The 20,313-nt window shown below is 52.9% G+C and overlaps 1 protein-coding gene across 1 annotated transcript in view; it reads right to left on the bottom strand.

The window, feature by feature from the left end:
- Positions 1-15,422: 15,422 nt before the first annotated feature.
- TRIP4 (thyroid hormone receptor interactor 4) overlaps positions 15,423-20,313 on the bottom strand; it is a 28,770-nt gene continuing 23,879 nt past the window's right edge. Inside the window, 3 exon segments of the mRNA XM_039723432.1 lie at positions 15,423-15,589; positions 15,592-15,654; positions 19,439-19,541. Of these exon segments, the coding sequence (XP_039579366.1) occupies positions 15,549-15,589; positions 15,592-15,654; positions 19,439-19,541 (207 nt within the window). The 3' untranslated portion in view covers positions 15,423-15,548.

Here is a 20,313-nt window from a genome sequence, read left to right as displayed (position 1 = left end):
ATTTTTAACCCCAGGAGCTGGGGGGCTTGCGTGCAAGCTGGAAATGAAAAGCACTGACCTCTCATTTCAGCGGCAAGGAAAGTGCCGAATCAGGAGATCACTTTGTGCACCGGAGTCGCTAACAGCTTCCCAAAGCCGACCTGCGTGTTTCTATGGCCGCCTCCTCCTCCTCCTCCTCTTCCTACTCCTGCTCCAGCACCTGCTCCCCAGTTCCAAGCTGGTGTCCAATTCCCACCAACCTGCCTCTCCAGAGCCTCTCTCCAAATCATCCCTGGGGCCAGCAACTGGCAGCGACCACCTCAGCCCTGCACAACACTCTTAGTGTCATGGATCCAAGGCAATTCCTTTGTGCAGGTGGGCAAAGCCAGTAACGAGCTGGATGAACCAGATTTTTGGCTGATACCAGTCCCTTCCCAGCCCTGAGCTGAGGCATGGAATCCAGGAACAATCCCAATGAACCAGTGGACCACTGATGACCACTAATGCTCAGGAAAAACCCACAGGAGCTGCAAGCAGAGATGAAGTTCAGTCTCCAAATCCAAGAGTTGCCAACCCAAAGTTGGAGCAGGCAAAGAGCCACGGTGAGCTCAGGTCAAAGGGAAAAGCAGACAAGGATCTGACCTTGCAGTGACAGGAAAATGAGACAATCTACAAGGTTGTACTGCAACATGTGTAGCATCACCTGCTCCATGCAACACCTGCACAATGCCAGCTTGGCCAGCTCTCCACGGAATTCACCTTGCTGCTCCAAACGTGCACATACACACGCACACACATCTCCATAAATGTTATTTATACATGTAGAATAAGGACAGCAGATGAGCGGGACTTGGGTTTGAAACTCTGCAAACAGCAGCAGCTTTTGCCAATTCCTACCACAACAAAAGGAAAAAGGAGCCCAGAAGTCCGCTGGGTCCCTGGCAATTGTAGAGCCAGGAACAATCAAAGGGTTAGAAAACAAGGGGAGCAAAAACCCTCACCCTACGGAGGAGGTGCCGAGGGAGCCCAGGCTCTGCTAAGGCAGACAGAAGGAACCACAAACAGGACGGACAGGAACATGCTGGATTGGCAAGAGCAGGGTAAAGGCACGTTGTGACGAGAGTGAGGCAGAGAACTCAAGACATGCCACCACAGGAAGAGGGACTGGGGCAGAGATCAGCCCTTTCCAGAGCACAGCAGGAGGCTGGGACCCTGGAACGTGATCTGGGGGGATCTCCTGAATATGCTCCGTTACATGTGGCTCTAAAGCATTTCTCACAGCTTTTTCCCTCCCCAAAACTCCCCTCCCAGTTCCCCATTTCCCTACTCCACTATTGCAGGCTCAGCCTCTGCAGCCAGAGGAGCATCTGGAGTCCCTCTCCCAAGCCAGACCCACAGAGACCCCAACCTGACACACCATCATCATTTTGGGTGCATAGGAGCCCCTGGCTACCACACCCCATGGCCTAGAGAAAGAGGTGCCTTTCCCACTGCCTCCTTTGCCCAAGCTGGAGAAGCACCGGGTGGTATCCAGATTCTTCCCACTCTCGTGTCGGGGGAGTAACGCTGCCACAAATCACAGCATCTCAGAAAACAGAGCGAGGAGATTGATTCAGCTGTAAACGTGTCCTTCCCCTTACCTCCTGCCATCGCAGGATTGATCCCCGCACAACATGAAAAGCATGTGCTCACTTGTTGGCCTGGAGACCTGCCAACAAAGCGTTTTAAGAGCAGTCCTGGAGCGCAGATCCTACAAGGAGACAGCTTTCTGCTTGGGAATGCTGCACACACACAGCACCAGACATGAATAATTCAGCTCCATTAGGTGCTGAGACCTCTATAATCCACATCTACGGGCTGGGACAGAGCCAAACCCTATTCAGACACAAACCTGAAAGTTCACTTTCAGGGCTGCACACACACCTAGAGACAGCTCTTCCACCAGAACAGCTCCACTTCTAAAAGGCAGCAAGGAAACCGCGCCAGCCCCTGTCTCTATGTGCTAAAAGCAGTGCAGGATGCTCAGAACCTGCCGAACCTGCGCCACTCCGGCTTTCTCTGCTGGTTACCAAAGGCCAGGAGACCAAAGCTGGGAAGGATTGACCGCCCAAGGGCGACAAGATGTAGGAGAAAGCTCTTCTCCTGGCAGCAGCCAGCCCACACATAGGGAGACTGTCTCATAGCCATGTGCTCCAGCCTGCAGCGCTCCAGGATTAGCCTCTGGTGGCTTCCAGACATGACTGACTGCAATTTTCACCCTGATTAACTTTCAGGAATGCCCACAAGAAGGAGCGGCAAAGAGGACAGGGAAGGGGGGAGAAAAATCTGCAGGATGCAGCATTTCCTCCAGTGAGCACAAGGCAGGGAGCAGAAGGTTTGCTGAGATGGTTGCTCTGGCCAGCAGCAACCTGGGAGAGCAGAGCCCTCTGCTCCCTCCCTAAAGAGCCAAAGGCAGTGGAATAGAAGGGATGCTGCCCCCACAGCTTGCCAAACCCCCAAAGGGCTCCCCACAAGCCCCCAGCTGAGGCAGCAGCACCAGGGGCTGCAGTGCCGAGGCCCTTCCTCCAGCTGCTGGCAGCCAGTCGGCTGCTCTCCCCATCCACTGCCTCTGCATGAGATCCCTTTTTGTTTCCTTTTACGACTAAAGAAACTCGGGGTGGTGGGGGAGACACACTGCCTTCCCCATGCTGCTGCACTCGCTCCCCACTCAGCTCCTACCACCGTGCCTGTAATCCCCCAGCTGGGCTTGTTTGGGTTGGATTTTTGTTAAGTAACTCCCATGTCTTTTCTGCAGATTTCTTTTTAAGATGTTCCCTTTCTCCCCGCCCCCTCTCTCTAGAGCTGGGGGAGAGAGGAGAGAAAAAAAGAGAGAGAGAAAAAAAGAAAATGTTGAACGTGAGCCAGCTGGCACGAACAAGAGGAGACGGAGAAATCTGCACAAAGGAGCTTCCTCACTCACTTGCTGCTTTCAGCTCAAGAAATCACGCAGGGGAGGAGGGTTCACTCTCCCCCAGACATCAGTCAGGCTGTAGCAGACAAAGGAGATTTGCCATGACACCCTCCAGAACTGCCACCCAACGGGGGCAGGATCCCTCCACCGCCTGCGCCCTGCGGGAGTCCGAGCTGTTGCAAAACACGCCAAGGCACAGAGCTTCAAAACAGGCTGTTCAATGTGGAATTAGGCAAGATTTTGAATGGAGGAGTTGTGCTCCCGCCTCTGCACTCACACAAGGCGCCCAGAGAACTTCAGTGGCTCTCAGGGCTGAGCGGGACAGTGTCAGCAAGCTGCCGGGAGGGAGAAGGCTGAACCCAATTTGAATAAAATGGAGCCACCCTTCTTTTTTTAATATGGAGGTGCACCCCACCAAGACTACATCTTCCAGCATGCACTGCAGCTACAGCACTGAGAGAGACACCGACTAACTTAGGCCAGGACTCCCAAGTTTCCAAAGGCTGAGCCTTGACACTGGAGATGAACCTGAGACAGGGCAGCACTCAGCGATGAGTCATTTTTTGGCATTCTTGAGAAAAGCTTGAAATTCTTCAGTACAGGCATGACAAAAGCAGGACATACAAGGTCACTGGAAGAAGCTGGAGATGGAGGAAAGTGGAGAGGTGAGCAGAGACTACTTTGGTGCAGGGCAGCCAGGCCAGCACCCTACCTGAAGCAAAACTCCAGAGACTTATCAGCCACAACACACACCTGCTCCCAAATACACATTCAGGCCTCAACTTCTACATTCATCATCAGGCAAAAGATGTTCCTGGGATCAAAATTCAACCTCACACCCACTCCCATTCACTCATGACCTTAAAACATTACTTTTCTAGCAAAACTCCACACAACTGCAGCACGCGATAATGTCCAACAAAACTGTCAATACAAAATATAGACACACGGTGCCAGTGTGTTTGAAGAAAATACCAGAATAGCTAAAACCTAGCATTTGCCTCTTATTGACACTTCTATAACCTCAATATAATGAGGATCAACTCGATGTAGGGCAGAAAAACACAGGGTTCTCGAGCATGTCTGACTAGCAAAGATAGCCCCTTGAGAACCCCTCACTTCCCTCAACTCTCAATAGGCTACACACAGTCCTGAAATAAAGGGGAACACAAAGAGGATCAGGAATTTCAGGTTTTCCTTTACACCATGAAATGGGGAAAAATGGAAAAAGTACCTCTTTAATCCTCCCATCAGTTTTGCAAGTGTCATCACTAAACTCCAATTTTCTTGTCTATTCGTGCCTTGAGACACCGCAGTTCTTCAAATTTACAATTATGTGATTTTGATGTCTCTCAACTTGTGCATTTTTTTCAAGGTACCACTTCTGTATGTACTTCTGAATAAAGCACAGCTCACATTTCTTCCACCAACTCACAAGGAAGTCCAAGAGTTTCATATTTCAAGAAAACTATCAGCAAGAGAACCATCCCATGGTCCCCAGCACATGGTTCTCAGGTCACGCAGGAGGCACACTGATACCTACACCAAACGCTCCATTCTGTTCCTGTGAAGGATGGTTGGCAAACAGCACCTCCTCAGAACATCTGCTCACTCTCTGCCAAATTGCACTGCTGGAGTCACTTCTCCTCTGGGAGGCTGAGCAAGCACCATTGCTGCCCACAAGCTCAAACACACGTGTCTACATGAGTCAGGTCATAGAACCATAGAGCAGAGCACATTGGAAGGAACCTTGAAAGGTCACTTGCTCCAACCTTTTGAGAAAAAGGGAGATCAGGTGAGATTATCTACCACGCTGTCCAGTCACATCTTGAAAACCTCCACCAGCATGAACCCTTACTGTGTCCTGAAGGGAGTTGTTCCAAGGAATGGCTATAAAAATTTTCTCTCTTATGTTGAGATTGCACTCTCCCAGTGCAATTTTTATCTGTTGCCCCTTGATTTCTCCATGTGGCTCCTCTCTGTAGAGGAACTTAAGTCCAGCAATGCTCCTGCACACACAGTCCCACTGCAAAGAGCTGACTGACCTGCCAGGCAGGAGCCAGGTTTGTAGGAAAGGTGCTAGGATAACACAGTGGCATGGACAGGAGGAGCATCAAGCACAGCACGAGCAGGCAAGAGTCATGCCAGTGCTTTGTTACAGCTTTGACAGCAGGGTCCTTCCTGAATGAGCCACATCCCCTTCCCAAGCCTTTGCCATGGAGATGGGCAAGGAGTAGCAAGGCTCAGGCTCTGGATCACAGCCTGTTCATCCAAAAATGCCAGGATAGACGTCTTCCAGCAAGCATGACCTTGCAGACTCTAAAATCTCAGGCAGCTGAATATGGCCATGATTGTTCTGAGATCCCAAATCCACAAATGCAAACTGGTGCCCAGTGTCTAAACTTTCTGTTGTATACAGAAAGAGGAACTGAAAAATCCACAAGTATGGGAGAAAAAGTATTCGGTAGGTAAAAGAACAGAGCAGCTTCCTTCCTGCAAGCTCAGCTCTCAGATCTACCCTGAATCAGGGCTGCCCAACAAGGACTGGGTTGGACAGCCCTCACTGTTGTGTCTGCATGCTGGAAGACACCCCTGTGTAACTGCCATGCCCAGACCTGCACACGTTGCTTTAACAAGAATCAGAAACACAGCCCTATCTTCACTCAAAATGTGCATCCCCTGCTTGCCCCATGATCCTCATGTGCCACCCTGTGGGTGTCATGGCATCACTGGCACCCAGCAGGTGCCCGGCAGGCACTGGCGGTGCCAGAGGAGTAGAGCAGCAGTGCCACAGGGTTTGGCTGTTGAAGGCTGACACATAGACCATTGGAAGCTACACAGCAGCAAAAGCAAAGCAACACCATGAGCAATAACCAGCCAGGATGAACACAGAAGCCCTTTGGGTGAGCCTACCCCAGACAAGCCAGCGCGTTCCGGCAGCACCAGACACAGCCCTGGTGTTCCTCTACCACCACAAAGGCCATTCTTGTTGAGCCCAGCCAGCCGTGTCGCTGCTGGCTGGTGCCAAAAATAACATTAAACACTCAAAATGAGACATCTGAGCCAATCTGCTTGGCACTGCAATGCTTCCCATAGTGATAAACCTGGGGAATGACTGCCCCTTGAACAGAACTGGTTTCGACTGGGAAAGTGGAAGAGTGTGGATTTAAAACTAGTGCAGTTACATCCTTGCTAACCCCAAAACACAGAAGTGAACTGATTTATGAGAGGCTTAAAGGTATCTGAACTCGTGGCCTGCCCTTTTGCACAGCCTAGAAGAGGGTAGAGGGCATATAAAAATAACCCAAGAGGTTCCCAAATTTCAGCACTCCATGCAGGCTGGAAAAATGCCAGCAGTGAGAGGAAGCAGCAAGACGGATGTGACCAGGAAAGATCCTCGAAGCATCAGTCACGGAGATGGGAGGAAAGAAGACCTGGCAAAGACCAAAGACAACCAACAGGCATAAATAACCACTGGAATAAGTGCCAGAAAAGGGAGCTTGCCCTTTTCCCCTGCTCACTCAACGCTGTCAGCAGGGATGCAGGAAGGCACCCAGGTGCTGGCAGCATCCCGAGCTCAGGGTGTTGTGGGAGCAGGGTGGGCACTACTGAACCGGACATTTGCTCCCTTTCCCTCCAGGGCTCCGGAAGCAGCATGGCTCCTCCCCTCCCTGCTGCCCCCCAGACCCATCACTGGTCCAGTCCCACACTGGGTTCTCATGGTCACAGAGATGCAGGTATCCAACAAGGATCACCCTCCACAGAGGCACAGCAGGAACAGCAAACCATTGGCTGCACTGCCACTTTGCACCAAAGCCAACATCTCCTTTCCATCTTCTTCATCCAAAGGAAGAGCACTGGAGTGATCCCAGCTGAGCAGGGTCTCCCATCTACAGCCCTGCCTTGACAGGAAAAGGGCACGGCATTGGTCAGAGAGGATGGATGGCCACTGGTTTGTTTGCTCCCAGGGAAGGGAGAGCTTCTGGGCTTTATTTTCTTTATCATTCCTTTTAGGAGCAGAGCATGCAGCCAGTCTTGGCTGTTTCCCAGCCTTCAGAAGACGATGAACATCTCTCCACTGCTCCAAAACCGAAGGAGCTGCCACTTCACCTATTAATGCCTTTAATTCCCTTCATTCGATAACCAATTAGGGCACCTTGGCTCCCAAAGCTGAGGCTCCCTTTGTAGCAAGGCCAGTGCGTGCGGCTGTAATCCCTCTTCCTGTCACATCATCAGCCTGGGAACACTTTGGGAAAAAAACAACCAGACTGTGAAGTAAAGGAGGAGGGAAGGCAGATGCAGACAGGGACAAATGCAAGCAGAGCAAGTACCATGCCGAGAAATCCCTTTTTTTTTTCCCTGGGAGGGATAATAAATAGGTGTATCTCCCAGATTAATACGGCACATTTGCAGAGCCCTGATATCCATCAGAAAGTTGCTAATTCGTGCTAATGACCCATTGCAAATTGCCGAATTTTGTGAATTAGCCAGCGCACAGGAATACAATAAAACCCAATGAAAACCATGCATCAAAGCGGGCTAGGCTTATTTGGGGAGTCCTGGTGCACTTGGAATTACTTGTGGCAATGGATGCAGAGGGGACATGCAAATGAGATGTGAAACCCCCTCAAAGATAAACAAGAAATCCTCAGGACAAGAAGGAATTTCAACAAAGCTACTAAACCTTTGGGAAAGGAGAAGTAATTCTCCCAGAGATGAGCAAGATCCTTCCTCTCCTACTGGATTCATAGTGTTTACTGTCAGTGAAGTCATTACACACCTCCTTTCCACTCCTTTAAAGCCACACAGCACACTCCTCCTGATCCACCCTTCATCCACTTGGAGAAGCACCAGGAAAACTCCAAGTCATATCTTTGGACCCAGTTGAACCAACAATGCTCTGCCAATCCAAAGCACAAATGGGCTCAGCAAATTCATTAAAATCAATTTTTTATCATCAAATCAGCGTAGCCCAATAACAAATGATGAAACACTGCAGAGGCCTCATCATTCCAGCCACTGGAAGAACGAGAGGCCCAAGAACAGCTTAGAGGAAAAATCCAATGCCACAAAACCTTTCTGTGCTTGGAGAAAGAGAAACATAAAGCAACAACACAATCTTTCTTTTTCTTACACCATGAACATAGCAATGAATTGTAGAAGTTGGGTGTTTAATGTTTCAATACAAAATATCAAGGTTGTCCTGAAATTATCCTTTTTCATCCACAAAAAACTGCACTTGCATCCTTTCATACCCCTCACACCACATCTGAGCTGACGCTCAGCAGCTACGTCAGTGGGTTTTGTGCATGTGAAGGACACTCAGCTGCAGCGAAAACAAAACAACCTCTTGGACTCATCACAAAAACTGATTTTTCACCCAAATGCAGATGGGAATTGGCTTCCTTTAAAGAAAAAAATCAATCACAAGAGCAACTGGAATCCCAGAGCAAGTTTCCTGGTCAGGCAGCCGTTCTCTATTTTTTTACTGAGATTGCAAGATTGAGGTTCAAGCTCAGCCTCACTCCTTCCTCTGACACAATGTCACACCTCAAGGCACTGACCCTTAGTAGCAGGAAAGTGTGTCTGCATGGCAAAATAAGCCATATCCCAGTGGGATCTCTTTTCCTGCCCTTTCCCAACACAAAGCAACACCCTTCCTCATCCAAGTCAACCCAGCATGGGGACATAAAGCAGACGGGTTGCTGCCAGGGTGGCCAAAGCTCCGGTTCAGGAGCCACAGGTGGCCACCAATGAGCTCCCAGGACAGTTGCATACTCTAAGCCAGCTCATCTACTTACCCTGATCTTAGAAAAGGTCCTTCACACCCACATGGGCTCTTCAACACAACCCACCCCAACCCAGAACCCAAATGGAGTCAAGCACCCCCATGCAATGCATCCTCATCTCTCCACCCACTGCAACAAGCATCCAAGTTAGGATCTTCCCTAGTAAGCAGGCAAGACCCAAGAGAAAATTACAAGCTCTCCTCATGCCCAGAGAGCCATGAAGCATCAGAAGAGGAGTCACAGAAGAACTGCAAACAGCCCGGCCCATCTCCAGGTGCTTCAGAGACTTCAGTGCTTCCCAAAATCATCTCCACAAACCACCATAAATTGCAATGGAACACAGGTTTGGGAATAGACACGTGACTCTCCCACCCCCAAGGTTGGGGAACCAGCAGTCCATGTCCTGCAGGATGCCTGCTATGATAACCATGGATTTCTCCATGACCTCAGTGGGCAACCACCCCACAGACTCCAGCACCGATCCACTCGCTGCCTTCATCACTACAAGGGACTGAGCACACTTAAACTGTCACCAGCTCCTGGCAAGGTCACCTGGAGCCTCACCTCCTCTCCGTAGGGAGCTGGCATGTGACACACTCCCCAGAAGCACCTGTCCCCAGCAGGTCCCTGGCTCTGGCCAGGAACACCGGCAACGAAGCCAACGCTCAAAGGGCATCGCTGCGCACGCAGGATGTCACACAGCCCCGAAACAACATACCTGGGACCATAAATACCATCTTATTTACATAATGCTCTGGATAAAGGGGACAAAGAGGCTTATTGCATTATATCTGGGACTGGGATTGCATCAGCGCCCACAGGCCCTAATCCCAGTCAGAGCCATGCTGTGCGGGGCGTGGTGGGACAGTGCCGAGGTGCATCCCCACTCCCAGCCCAGCCAAGGTCGAGCTCAAGATTCTTCCCACCACAAGCATGCAGAGAAAGATCCCTACACCCTGGAAATGCCTATTAAATCAGGCACCATACGTGACTTTGGTCCTCAACCACCATCAGCTGAGTCCAGAAGTGGGATCCCAGACGTGGGTGTCCCACCTGTGGTGGCCAACACAGACATCGACTTTGTCTGCGGAATGATGCCCACATGGAAGCGCTCGAAAGACCAGGCAGCTCACGGTTTTCTTTAATTTATGCAATCACAATTAAGGATACACTGTAAATATAACCTGGAGGCAATTTTTGATTCAAGGCAGTCCTGTTCTCCAAGAGAATAAACCAGATGGAGTGAACTCTGGTCTGTCCTTCTTGTTAATTCAAAATAAAGAGACACACACAAGCTGTTGGGTAGATCCAACACCATGTGAGAGCACCTCAACTGCCTTTGCGAGCCCTTTCTTCCCAGAAATGCACCTTTTCAGCTCAGTTTACAGGGAAAAAGGTTTTGAGGCGGAAGAAGAGATGTCATCACCACCATAAGACAAGCCAGGTGCAAGGAAGTGTGAGGGGACTTTGCAACTGAGGCAAGGGAGGGATTATTTGGGGCTACCACCCAACACAGGGATCCAGACAGACAGATGGATCCCCCCCCCAAAAAAATCACACCACTTTCAGCACTCAGAGAGATAACAAGTGTGTTAAGAGACACATCCATGCATGCACACACACACTGGCCCCTGAGGCTACCGAGCCTAATGGTGACTCACCAAACACACAGACCAAGTGTGCCTGGCTTGGAGAAAGGAATAAAACCCCCTCCCTCTGCTCTGGCCATGCTCAATTACAGGTCATTCCAACTTGCTTGATAATTAATTTCCTCCAGTGGCTCTAACCAGAGGCAGCCCTTGCCCTCCATGCCAGGCCAGTCCAGGTGAAACATTAAATCCTTGTCCTTTTCCACCACAGAGACACCACGCTCCTAGCGCTGCACACACACATCTCCCTTCTCCCCCTCACAGGAGAGGGGATGAACAAGGGTGTAAAAAGGCAAGGATTTGTGTTTTGCAACTCAAACAGTTTCAAAATAATAAAATATAAATTCTTTTTGGTCAAGAGCTAATCAATAAAATCAGCTGCCTGGATTTTCTGAGTGCTGTGCATGTGCGGTCGTGTACTGCCAACAAAGAGCTAGAAATGTGCGGCATAATCTGATGCTGGAGTCATCGCACAAAGCGTGGAAATAGGTTTTCCTGAGGATGTCCAGGCGAGGAACTGCCTGCACACGATGGAGACCAAAAGCCAGCCCAAACACCGGCATCCTTGGACATTCCGGAGGAGGGGGAAAGAGCCCATGGGACTCTTCGCTGCACACTTTGGAAAATGAGTCTCTAAAGCCTCCTCCAAGGGAAAGGGCCTTCCCAGAAAGCGGGGAAAAAGGAAAGGAAAGGCAAAAGGAAGGCTGCTGGGAGATGGAGGGGAGCCAAGTCTCGCAGACCAGACCTGAACCTGTGACCTTCCCCGTGTACACAACGGGCAGGAGAGCGCACGGCAGGAGCGCTTGCCCCGCCGGCCGCCCCTGGCCTCGCGGGACACCCGGCCACGTTGTCACCGGCGGGGTCACCTCCAGACGGGCCCCGCTGGCCAACGGGGGCTCGAAGGACTCGAAGGAGGGCGGCTCGTACTGCGGCACACGGCGGCCGGCACAGGGCCCGGCCCCGGGGGTGATGCCCGGAGGGGCTCCGCTCTCGGGGTCTGACCCGCCCCGAACTCACAGGGACTCGCTAAACGCGTTGGGGAACATTCAATCTTCCGGGATTTGTGCGGAGAACCCCCCTACCGGCACTACAAAAGAGCTGAGGTCCAGGGAAGCTCCGCTCGCGCCGTCCCTCTGCTCCTGTGCCCCCCAAACCCTCCCTGCACAGAGACGGGGGTCAAGAGGGGTGACCCCCGCCTCCGCCCTGGAACACCGCCATCCTCCCGAGAGCCCCCTCCTCGTCCGCATCACCCCCCGCAGCCCCGCTCCTCCCCACAAACCCTGGCATGGCGGTGACCCCACGCAGGGGGGACAGACACCCCCTCCCCGCCGTGGGGACCCCGGGACGCTGAGCACGACCCTCGCGACGGCAAAGGCGGCTCTCGCACCGCCCGGGGGGACCCGACCCCCAACGGCCACAACACCCGCGGGGGCTCCTTCCCAACGGCCGCCGGAGAGACCCGCAACCGCCCCCGGGAGGGGGGGCCGGGGGCACACGGACCCTCGTCCCCAGCGGCCCCGCGGGGACGCTCCGGAGCTCCATCCCCACGGCCACAGATGAGGGAGGGGGAGGCACATATCCTCGTCCCCCGGGGTCGCAGAGGTGGGGGGGCACACGGACTCCCCAAGGGTCCGGGGGGGCGCGCAGCCCCATTCCCAGGGGTCACAGAGGAGGGGGGGCACTGAAACTCCCGTTCCCAATGGTCCCGGGGGAAGGGTACCCCGATCCCCGTCCGTAAGGGGCACGGGGGTGAGGCCGCGCCGCGCAGGCCGCGCCGGGTCCGCCGGGCGGGGCGGGGCGGACGCGGCGCAAAACGCGGAGGGCGGAACGCGGAGCGGCGTCCCCGGGCGGCGGGAAAACACGGAGCGGAGACCGCGCCTGAAGCATCGGGAGCCGGAGACAGACAAAGCCCGGAGCGGAGCGCTCCCTGCCTGAGGAGCCGGAGCCGCCGGAGTGCCTCCTGGGAAATGGCGGGGGGAATCCTTCGGGGTGTTCCACCCTCTGAGTGGTGTCTTGTGAGACCTCAGCCCGGTACAGTCCCTCCAAGGCCACGCTTTTAGCTCCCAGAGCAGCACAGGAGGGAGCCATCACCACCCCGGGCACCCACACCTACCTCAAAATGCACCACATTGTGCCCCACGCTGCCACTTTTCCTTTCCAAACGCTCTTCTGGATAGAAAGAGCACCTGGGTCCCCGGCCGTTCTCATGCCCTGGAGGTGACATGTCCCCTAAACTTCCCACCTAAACTTCAGCACCAGCCCTGCTGACCAGGGAGGAAATTCCAGCTCATCTCAACCCTAGCCACCAGACAATCCAAAATCTCTGCTCCTTTTCCCAAAGCCTCAGCATCAGCCATGCAGTTCGGTGAGGAAATTTCAGTTCAGCCCAGTGGGGATGTCCCAGTCCTGTCTCCATGACACCCCAAACCAGGAAGGTGAACCGGTGCAGCAAGCTGTGCCAGTGGGAGGTGGGATGCAGGATCTGTCAGGGCTGAGCATGGAGCAGGAACATGCACGAATCTGCAGGTCCTGCAGAGGGAGAGCAGCACCAACTCCATCCAGCCAGCCAGGGTCTGCTGTAAGTATTCCAGCCCGAAGAGGTCCCACCATTCCTCGAGTGTGCCACCATCCAGCGTGGTTTCAGGAGAGCACCAAAGGAGATGCCAATTTCTTCTGATGCTTTTTGCCCCAAACAAGGAGAACACAAGACCCAAATCTCTGGCAAAGGAGGTGATGCCAAGAAGGCCAGAGGTTTGGGTGTCTCACCAGCTTTTGGGGCTGGGGAAAGTGGGAGGGAGGCAGGAGATGTTTAAATCAGGAAAAGAGGCATGAGAATTCTTAAAGCCCAAAAGAGAGAAGGAGGAGGAGAAATCTTTCCTTATCCTGATTAGAAACTGTTCTCACAGAGCACAGAGCCAATGTTAGCAGGCTCCAAGACAACCTGTATTAATAAAACCAGGTCAGTTTTTACTGAAGTACTTTCAAGGATTGGGTAAAAGGTTTTATGAGCATTTGGTGTTGATGTTCAGCAAATCCCAGACCAGGAATGGTGCTTCCAAGGATGGAAAAACCAGCGTCAGACAGGAACACAGGACGAACCAGGGATGGATCAGTGCATCTTTCCTGGAAAAATTGTGATGCCACTAACACAGAAGGAAAATAAAACCCCTGCCAGGCAAGGCAGTTCCATTTAGAATGATCTCAGCACTGCTCCAATGATGTTTTGCCACAACCACGAGCAGGGCCTGTGATCCAGCCTGCCTGAGGTGATGGGATCCCACAGGATCCTACAGACTATGGAGGACGTGGAACCCTTAGGGATGAAACCTGCAGGTTTCATCATACTTTCACTCTTCCAGCTGTGAGCTGTGACAGGGAGGTGACAAGGGAGCAGCCACTGTCAGAAGTGGATGCAGGAGATGGATCTGGTTTAATATGGAAATAAATCATGGCTCATATTAAAGCCTGGCTCAGGCATGGGATGGGTGACCCATCTGGGGAAGCAGTATCTTGGGATGGGGATTTTAACAGGCACTAGGTGTGATGGGAAGTGGGATTCTGTGGGATCACAGAGTTGGTACAAGATCCCACTCTGTCATGGTCTTGTCTGATGGTGCTGGGACCATCAGACTGGGACAGGAGCAGGAGCTGCACCACCCAGAGCCAGCCTGGCACCTCCTCCCTGGGTGCTGACTTCCAGCCCTGTGTCCCACCTCTCCCACACAGCCCACAAGGAAGGCCTCTCCTGCCTCCTTCTTCCCAAGGCACAGGACCCCGGGATGACTCCCCAAGCCCCCCATCCCTCTCCAGCTCTGCTCCTGTTGGCACCATAGATATTCTCCATCACTCCCAAGGGACGTCCATCCAATAGGATCTCCATGTAAGAAGTGTGCAGGGAAGTGTCTAAGAATCCCAGCACAGCTGACTGGAAGTTAGTGGTGGGACACAAGGGACAGAGCAGATGGGGGATGCAGCCAGAGGAGGAAGGAAGCAGGAGAATCCAGTCACCCTTGGCCACGTTGAACAAAAGCTCCCACGCCACAACCTCTGTGCCAATCACGGGCAGCTCAGAGCTGAAACACCCGCGAGGGTTTTCCCACTGAGGGATAACGTGGGTGGGCGTTGGATCCAGCCCCATCATTTCCAGCACCTCAGAGATCCCACAGGCAGCAAATGGAGCCAGAAGACAACTCCCAGGGCAAATGGCATGGGACGACTCCCAGTGCTGCAGCACAAAAGTTTTGCATTTTCCTCCTCCTCATGCATAGGGCAGAGGGCTGGGACAACCTACACCCAGGGACTGTGCCAAGCAGTCGAGCTGGCAGCTCCCACCCCATTCCTGGGAAAGAGGAGGAAAAGAGATGCTGGGAGTGCTGGAGGATCACTCTGTCCCCTCCAAAGCAGCGTGGGCTCAGGGTAACAAGGAGGAGCTCTTAGACCGGGGCAAGGCAGAGCCTGGAGCACCACATGAGGGGATCACAGCCCAGTGCACAGCAGTGCATGATGAGCATGGACACGGTAATGCGGGGAGAGGCTCTGTGAGAGGAACTGGAGAAAAAGGCAAAATTCAGCTTATTCCAAAGGTATTCTACACACAGCTGCTGGGGGCCAGGTCTCGGGGAGAGGCTGCTGCTTTGGTACAAATCAGCAGAAGGATGTAAGGTTGGGCACTCAGCAGTGATTCCAAAGGGCTGGAAGAGCACCTGTGAGCAGGCACAGAGCCCATCTCTAACCCCAAACCTCCCATCCCCTCTTGGCAGGGGCTCTCTGGCTGTTGGGAGCCATCCCCCTCATCCCCTCACCTCTCACCCTTCTCCTCCATGTGCCTGACCCCATAGGGCAAAAAACACCTCAAGGCACTTTTTGGAGAGGGAGATCCTGCCAAAGCCAGGATGGAGCCGAGCTGCCTGTTGCTGGAGAGCTCCCCACGCCCCATCATGCTGCTCCTGCGGGTGCCAGTGATAGTTGAACCACTGCCTGTCAAGCTCCATCTCCCAGCCACCCTTGTCTGCAACGCAGGACCTCTCTGGAAGCACAGGGCTGTTGGGCCAGGTCTTGGTGAAAACAAATCTCTTTTAATATTTTCAGAATACAAGAGAGAAAGCAATACCTAAACACAATCTGAGATCAGAGATCCATCTTGCACCTGCTTTCCAGAGCTGAAGACCATCCTGGCTCCCTTCAGAGGCAGTTGGGTGCTTCATGGGAACCAGTGCTGCTCACCCCACGGCTTTCTGCTTCATTAACCCCTTCTTTGCTCCCTGATGGATCTTTGCATCCAGCTTCCCTGTAAAGAGGGGATTAAAGAAAAAAAGAAAAAAACACAACAAACCCTCATCACTCTTTATTTTTAAATGCTATTTGCAATGCAAATGAGCTGGAGGCAGCGAGGTCTCCTAGTTAGTGTGTTCCTGTCACATCCAATTATCCTGCTTGAGGAGCCAGGCGTTTCCAGCCGCCTCGCCTCCCTCTGCAGGCGCGACACCGGGGAGCCAGGGGCAAGCGCAGCCAACGCGGCCAGGAGATGCCAGACAGGGGGAAATTCAGCGAGGAGAGGAGTGAATTAACATCCAGCACTCGCCTGCCACTACCAGGGGGGAAACTGATCCCTGTGCCTGCCCGCAGGATGCTCCGAGGAGATGGGGAACCATCCAGCAATGTGCCAGGGATGTTTCTCCACGGTGCGGCAAAAGGCAGGACTGGGGACAACAAACCCTCAGCCTGGGATGATGGTGCAATGGGTACCCAGTGTCATGGGGACACCTGCTCCATGTTGCTATCTGCCAGGTTGGTGGTCTCCAAGGCCATCTGCTGCCTTTGCCACCAGGGAAAACCTCAGTCAGCAGCTCCAGGGGGACCTGGAGAAAACACTGCCTTCTCCTTGTCCTTCACAACCCTTGGGGGCTTCACTGCCAGCTCTGCTTTCCCACCTGGGAGAGGAGCAGGACACCAGAACATGGGATTTTGGACAACTCCTGCTGAAGAAGCCAGAAGCCAGGCATAGTGATGTGCTTCTTGAGAGGAGTGTCCTTGTCCTCTTCTTCCTGTCTGTAAAGATGCAAGAATGCCCCTGCTCTCCCAGCTTTCCGGCGAGGTTCTGCTAGCAGCCAACACTGGTCACCTTCTCTAATGCCATGTCTCCCCAGAACTTGCCTTCCTGCTGCTCCCCTGCATCTTCCCATCCTCTAAATGGCAGCCTTGCCCCGTCTGTGCAGCTGGGAACAGAGATAGGGCAAGATACACCAGGATCCAAAGTTGTACTTTGGCCACTGCTCCAAAATCTGCTGGTAAATATCCATATGCCAGAAGAAGCAGGTGCTTCTCCAGAGAAAACAGCTCCCAACGAGCCAATGACCATCACCTTCTCTTCAAACCAAGAACACTTCCCAATTCCAGTTCAACAAAGACAGTTTGCAGATCACCACACCACAGATCCACAAACTGAAATATGGATTGGAAGATGTTCTGGGAGATCCTCCATCCCCTTGGCCACCCCAGACAAGACTTTCCCCCACTGCCTAAGGATGGGAAGAAGCCCTCTCCTTGCAATTGCTGTTTCCAGCCATTAGCACCCCAGCAGGCAGAGCCAGCCCAGCAGTGTGTCAGATCACCTTGTCCCCATGTTAGGGGTGGTTTTGGCAGGAGAAAGGCAGCAAGTTCACAGTCCCTCCATGTTCTGGTCCCCCAACACCACCTACTGTCACCAGGGCTGTTACTTTTCATGTGCCTGCCTGCTTCTCCTGGACCCCAAAAACATTGGGAAGCTCCTCTGCTTTCCAGCTAGCAAACACCACACACCACACAGGTAACCTTTCAGAAAAGGCTAAAAATAAGGCAAAGCCCCAGGGTCCCTTGCTCTTTCTGCTCAATGATTCAAGGCCTCTTGTCTCACACCATGTCCTCTGCTTTTCTTCACTCTTCCAGACACTGGTTGGTGGAGGGAGGTTTCTAATTGATGCTTCAGGGTAGCTTTGCCTGGATTCAAGGAAATCTCCCGTGAGAAAGGCCAGTGAGCTTTGTCCTTGTGCACTAAAACTACAGGGGGACGTATCTGGGGAGAGCTGTGCTCCCAGATGCAACACTGTGCCCATCCCTTCCACAAAAACAATGACCCTGGCAGAAAAAAATGAGCCATGCTAGGGTTTTTTTCCCATCCCCAGGCTGCTAGAAACAATTTGCAACAGAGAAGCATCCGGATGTCACTGTGGTGAGGTCCATGCTGTTATCTGGCAAGGAAAACTGTCCTGGCTTGGCTTCCCAACAGGACAAACTGGCATTTTGTCATGGTTTGAGCCAGGTTTCAAGGAGACCAGGGCAGCCAGCAAGTCCAAGTGGGGATGTGAGCTGGCACCTTCCCTCTGCTCAGCTTCCAGCTGGGAGAATTAAGCTTCTGACTGCCTGGGATGCAATGCCAGCTTCTATTAAAACAGCGCCTTGCGCCGATGAAAGGTCAAAGGCTTCCCTGCTCCTTCCTTAGGCTGTCATAAATATCACCCAGACGGACCATGTCCCTTCTGGGAGGTGAACACACAGCTCCACAGCCCCCTGTGCTGCTCCTGTGACAGCTCCTATTGGGATGGAGGGCAGGGAAGGCAGGGCCAGCAGTGGGAGTGGGAGCACAGGCAGCCGCCAGCACAGCCGGCTTCCTTCCAGGCTGTTAGACTGATCCTTCTCCAAGCAGGAAAGTGTCACAACACAAAGGAGATGATGTGACAGATGGGGAGGGGACTGGCAGCACCTGCACCCGGCAAGGCAGACACGCAGGAGCCACAGAGCAGCTTTGCCCTCTCCCACCCACAGCCAGACAGAGGCCGAGGTGGGAGAGAAGGAGCACAAGAGCCCCGAGAGAGCAAAGGAAAGGTTAAAGCAAGAGAAAAAAAGGATGCAGTGGCTGCACCAGCACACAAGGGCCACCAGGCTAACCCACAGCCAAGATTTGCATCCTAAATAACTCCTGCCTGCTCACTGGCACTCAGAATAACCCATCTAGGGGGAGGGACCATAAGAGAGATTTGAGTGCTTGCAGGTGTCCAAGCACTGGTCAGCTTTGGCTGAATACACCTCCCAGTTGCTGCTCAAAAAGGCAAGGAAGAAACTAAATGGTTTTGCAGGACATCCCAACACCCAGCTGTGGCAGAAAGGTATTTCCCTGAGCAGAGAGGGAAAAAGACCCTCAAAGGCAACAAAAATAACCTTCTGCTGTGTTTCAAAAAAGCCCTTATTAACCAGTCCTGAGAAATCCCAACACTCCTGAGCCCCAGGTACTAGCCCAAGGATCCATGTGGAAAGGAGGGAGATCACCCAGTTGTCAGCTCTGCTGAATAAACAGCCAAGACTCTTCCTGCTTCTGCTGCTTTTAGCCCGTCAAATTAATTTTTCACATCCCCTGCAAGCGCGTGCGGTGCCTTCCCCGGGCTGTGTGGTGGGGAGGCTGCTAATAAGGACAGAGCTGACTGCGGGCTCCCCAGCTGCCGCATTCCCTCCTCCATCCTTTTTATAGCAGCGGGCAGGAATAACCGGCAGCCTGCGGAGGGGCTGGTGGCTCGTAAAAGGGACTAACGGCGCTGGCAAGCGGAGCGCGGACAGATGCTGCGGCGCTTCCCCGCGCGTCCTGCCAGGACATCCCATCCCACCACCCTGCAGATGGGGAACATCCATCTGGCCCTGCAGCTCTTGCTGCTCAAGCCCTCACTGCCCTCAGGGGCAGGAGTGTGATTTGGGACTACAGGACACGGAGGTTGCCTGGATCTGCTTGGGCATTGCTGCACCGCCTCCTCTCCCGAGCCAGGCTGGTGCTGGCAGGAGATTGGCCACCAACACGACTGCTCTTTGTCTCCCAGAGTGTTTGCAGAGGCAGGAAGAAGCACGTATTTGGAAGGAAGCAACATCTGGGGAAAGGGGAACTGAAGACACAAAAATATTACAGATGTATTCAAGCTATTAAACAAACACCTCCAGATCAAAGAGCAGACGGTGAAAGTTGGGAACTCATCTGGCAACAGCAAGCTGGGGTGCCAAGGGGAGCCAGCTCCGAGGGCTGCGGGGGCACCTGGGGAAACTTTACTACTTACAGATTTTGTGTTTTCCTTTGATGGGAAACTTCAGAACCATCTCCTGGGGATTAGTGCAGATAAAGACAAATGGAGACCCGGACTCCTGGCTCAGGTCTGGATACTGTGAAAGACAGAGAGACACAGAGAGCAGAGTCAGGACAGCTGCATGGGCACAGAAAGAGCTCAGCAGGCAAGAACAGAGGGATCTTAGCCAAGACATGGGTCATATGGAGGCTGTAGCAGCTCAGACCAAACCACTTCAAGAACTTCTAATGAAAAAAACCCCAAACAATTCCAGGTTTGGGTCCTATTCTGCAAGCTCCTCGCTGCCTCTTTGGATCCGCTCACCCTGGGTGTTCCCAAACCCCTTTCAGCCCCCTTTAGCACCAACCTGTGCTACCCCTGTGGTTTCACACTTGATTCAGGCTGATCATAACCCTGGGATGTTGAGAGGGAGGTGTTTGGGGCCCTACCATCACCAGCCCACTTGTTCACTGGGACAAGCAAGGGACAGATTTTCAGCCTGATGCATCCCTGGATTCAGATGACCAGGAATGTGAATATTCACACTAATCCTTAACTGGTCATGGACAGCACACCAGCACCACAACCAAAACAACCTGCCAAACCAAGCCTGAAATGACCACCAGAAAGGTGGCCACCACCAGCTGTCCCAGCTACAGATACATCCCTAAATGTTCCCCACAAAGCTCAATCCCAAACACAAGGATTTGAGACTTGAGAGTGCATTGTCCCACTGCAGGACACACATTCCTTGATATTCACTTGTATATAAAGGATGAGCAACACACCTGCTACATACCAAGGTGATGGCTCAGAGAGGCCAGCTCAGGGCTGGCTCCATTCATAGTGTCATTGGAGGGATTTTAATA

The sequence above is a fragment of the Passer montanus genome, unplaced genomic scaffold, assembly GCF_014805655.1.
Source record: "Passer montanus isolate IOZ18808 unplaced genomic scaffold, ASM1480565v1 scaffold5, whole genome shotgun sequence".
Taxonomy (NCBI): domain Eukaryota; kingdom Metazoa; phylum Chordata; class Aves; order Passeriformes; family Passeridae; genus Passer; species Passer montanus.
This window is presented reverse-complemented; position numbering and strand designations above follow the sequence as displayed.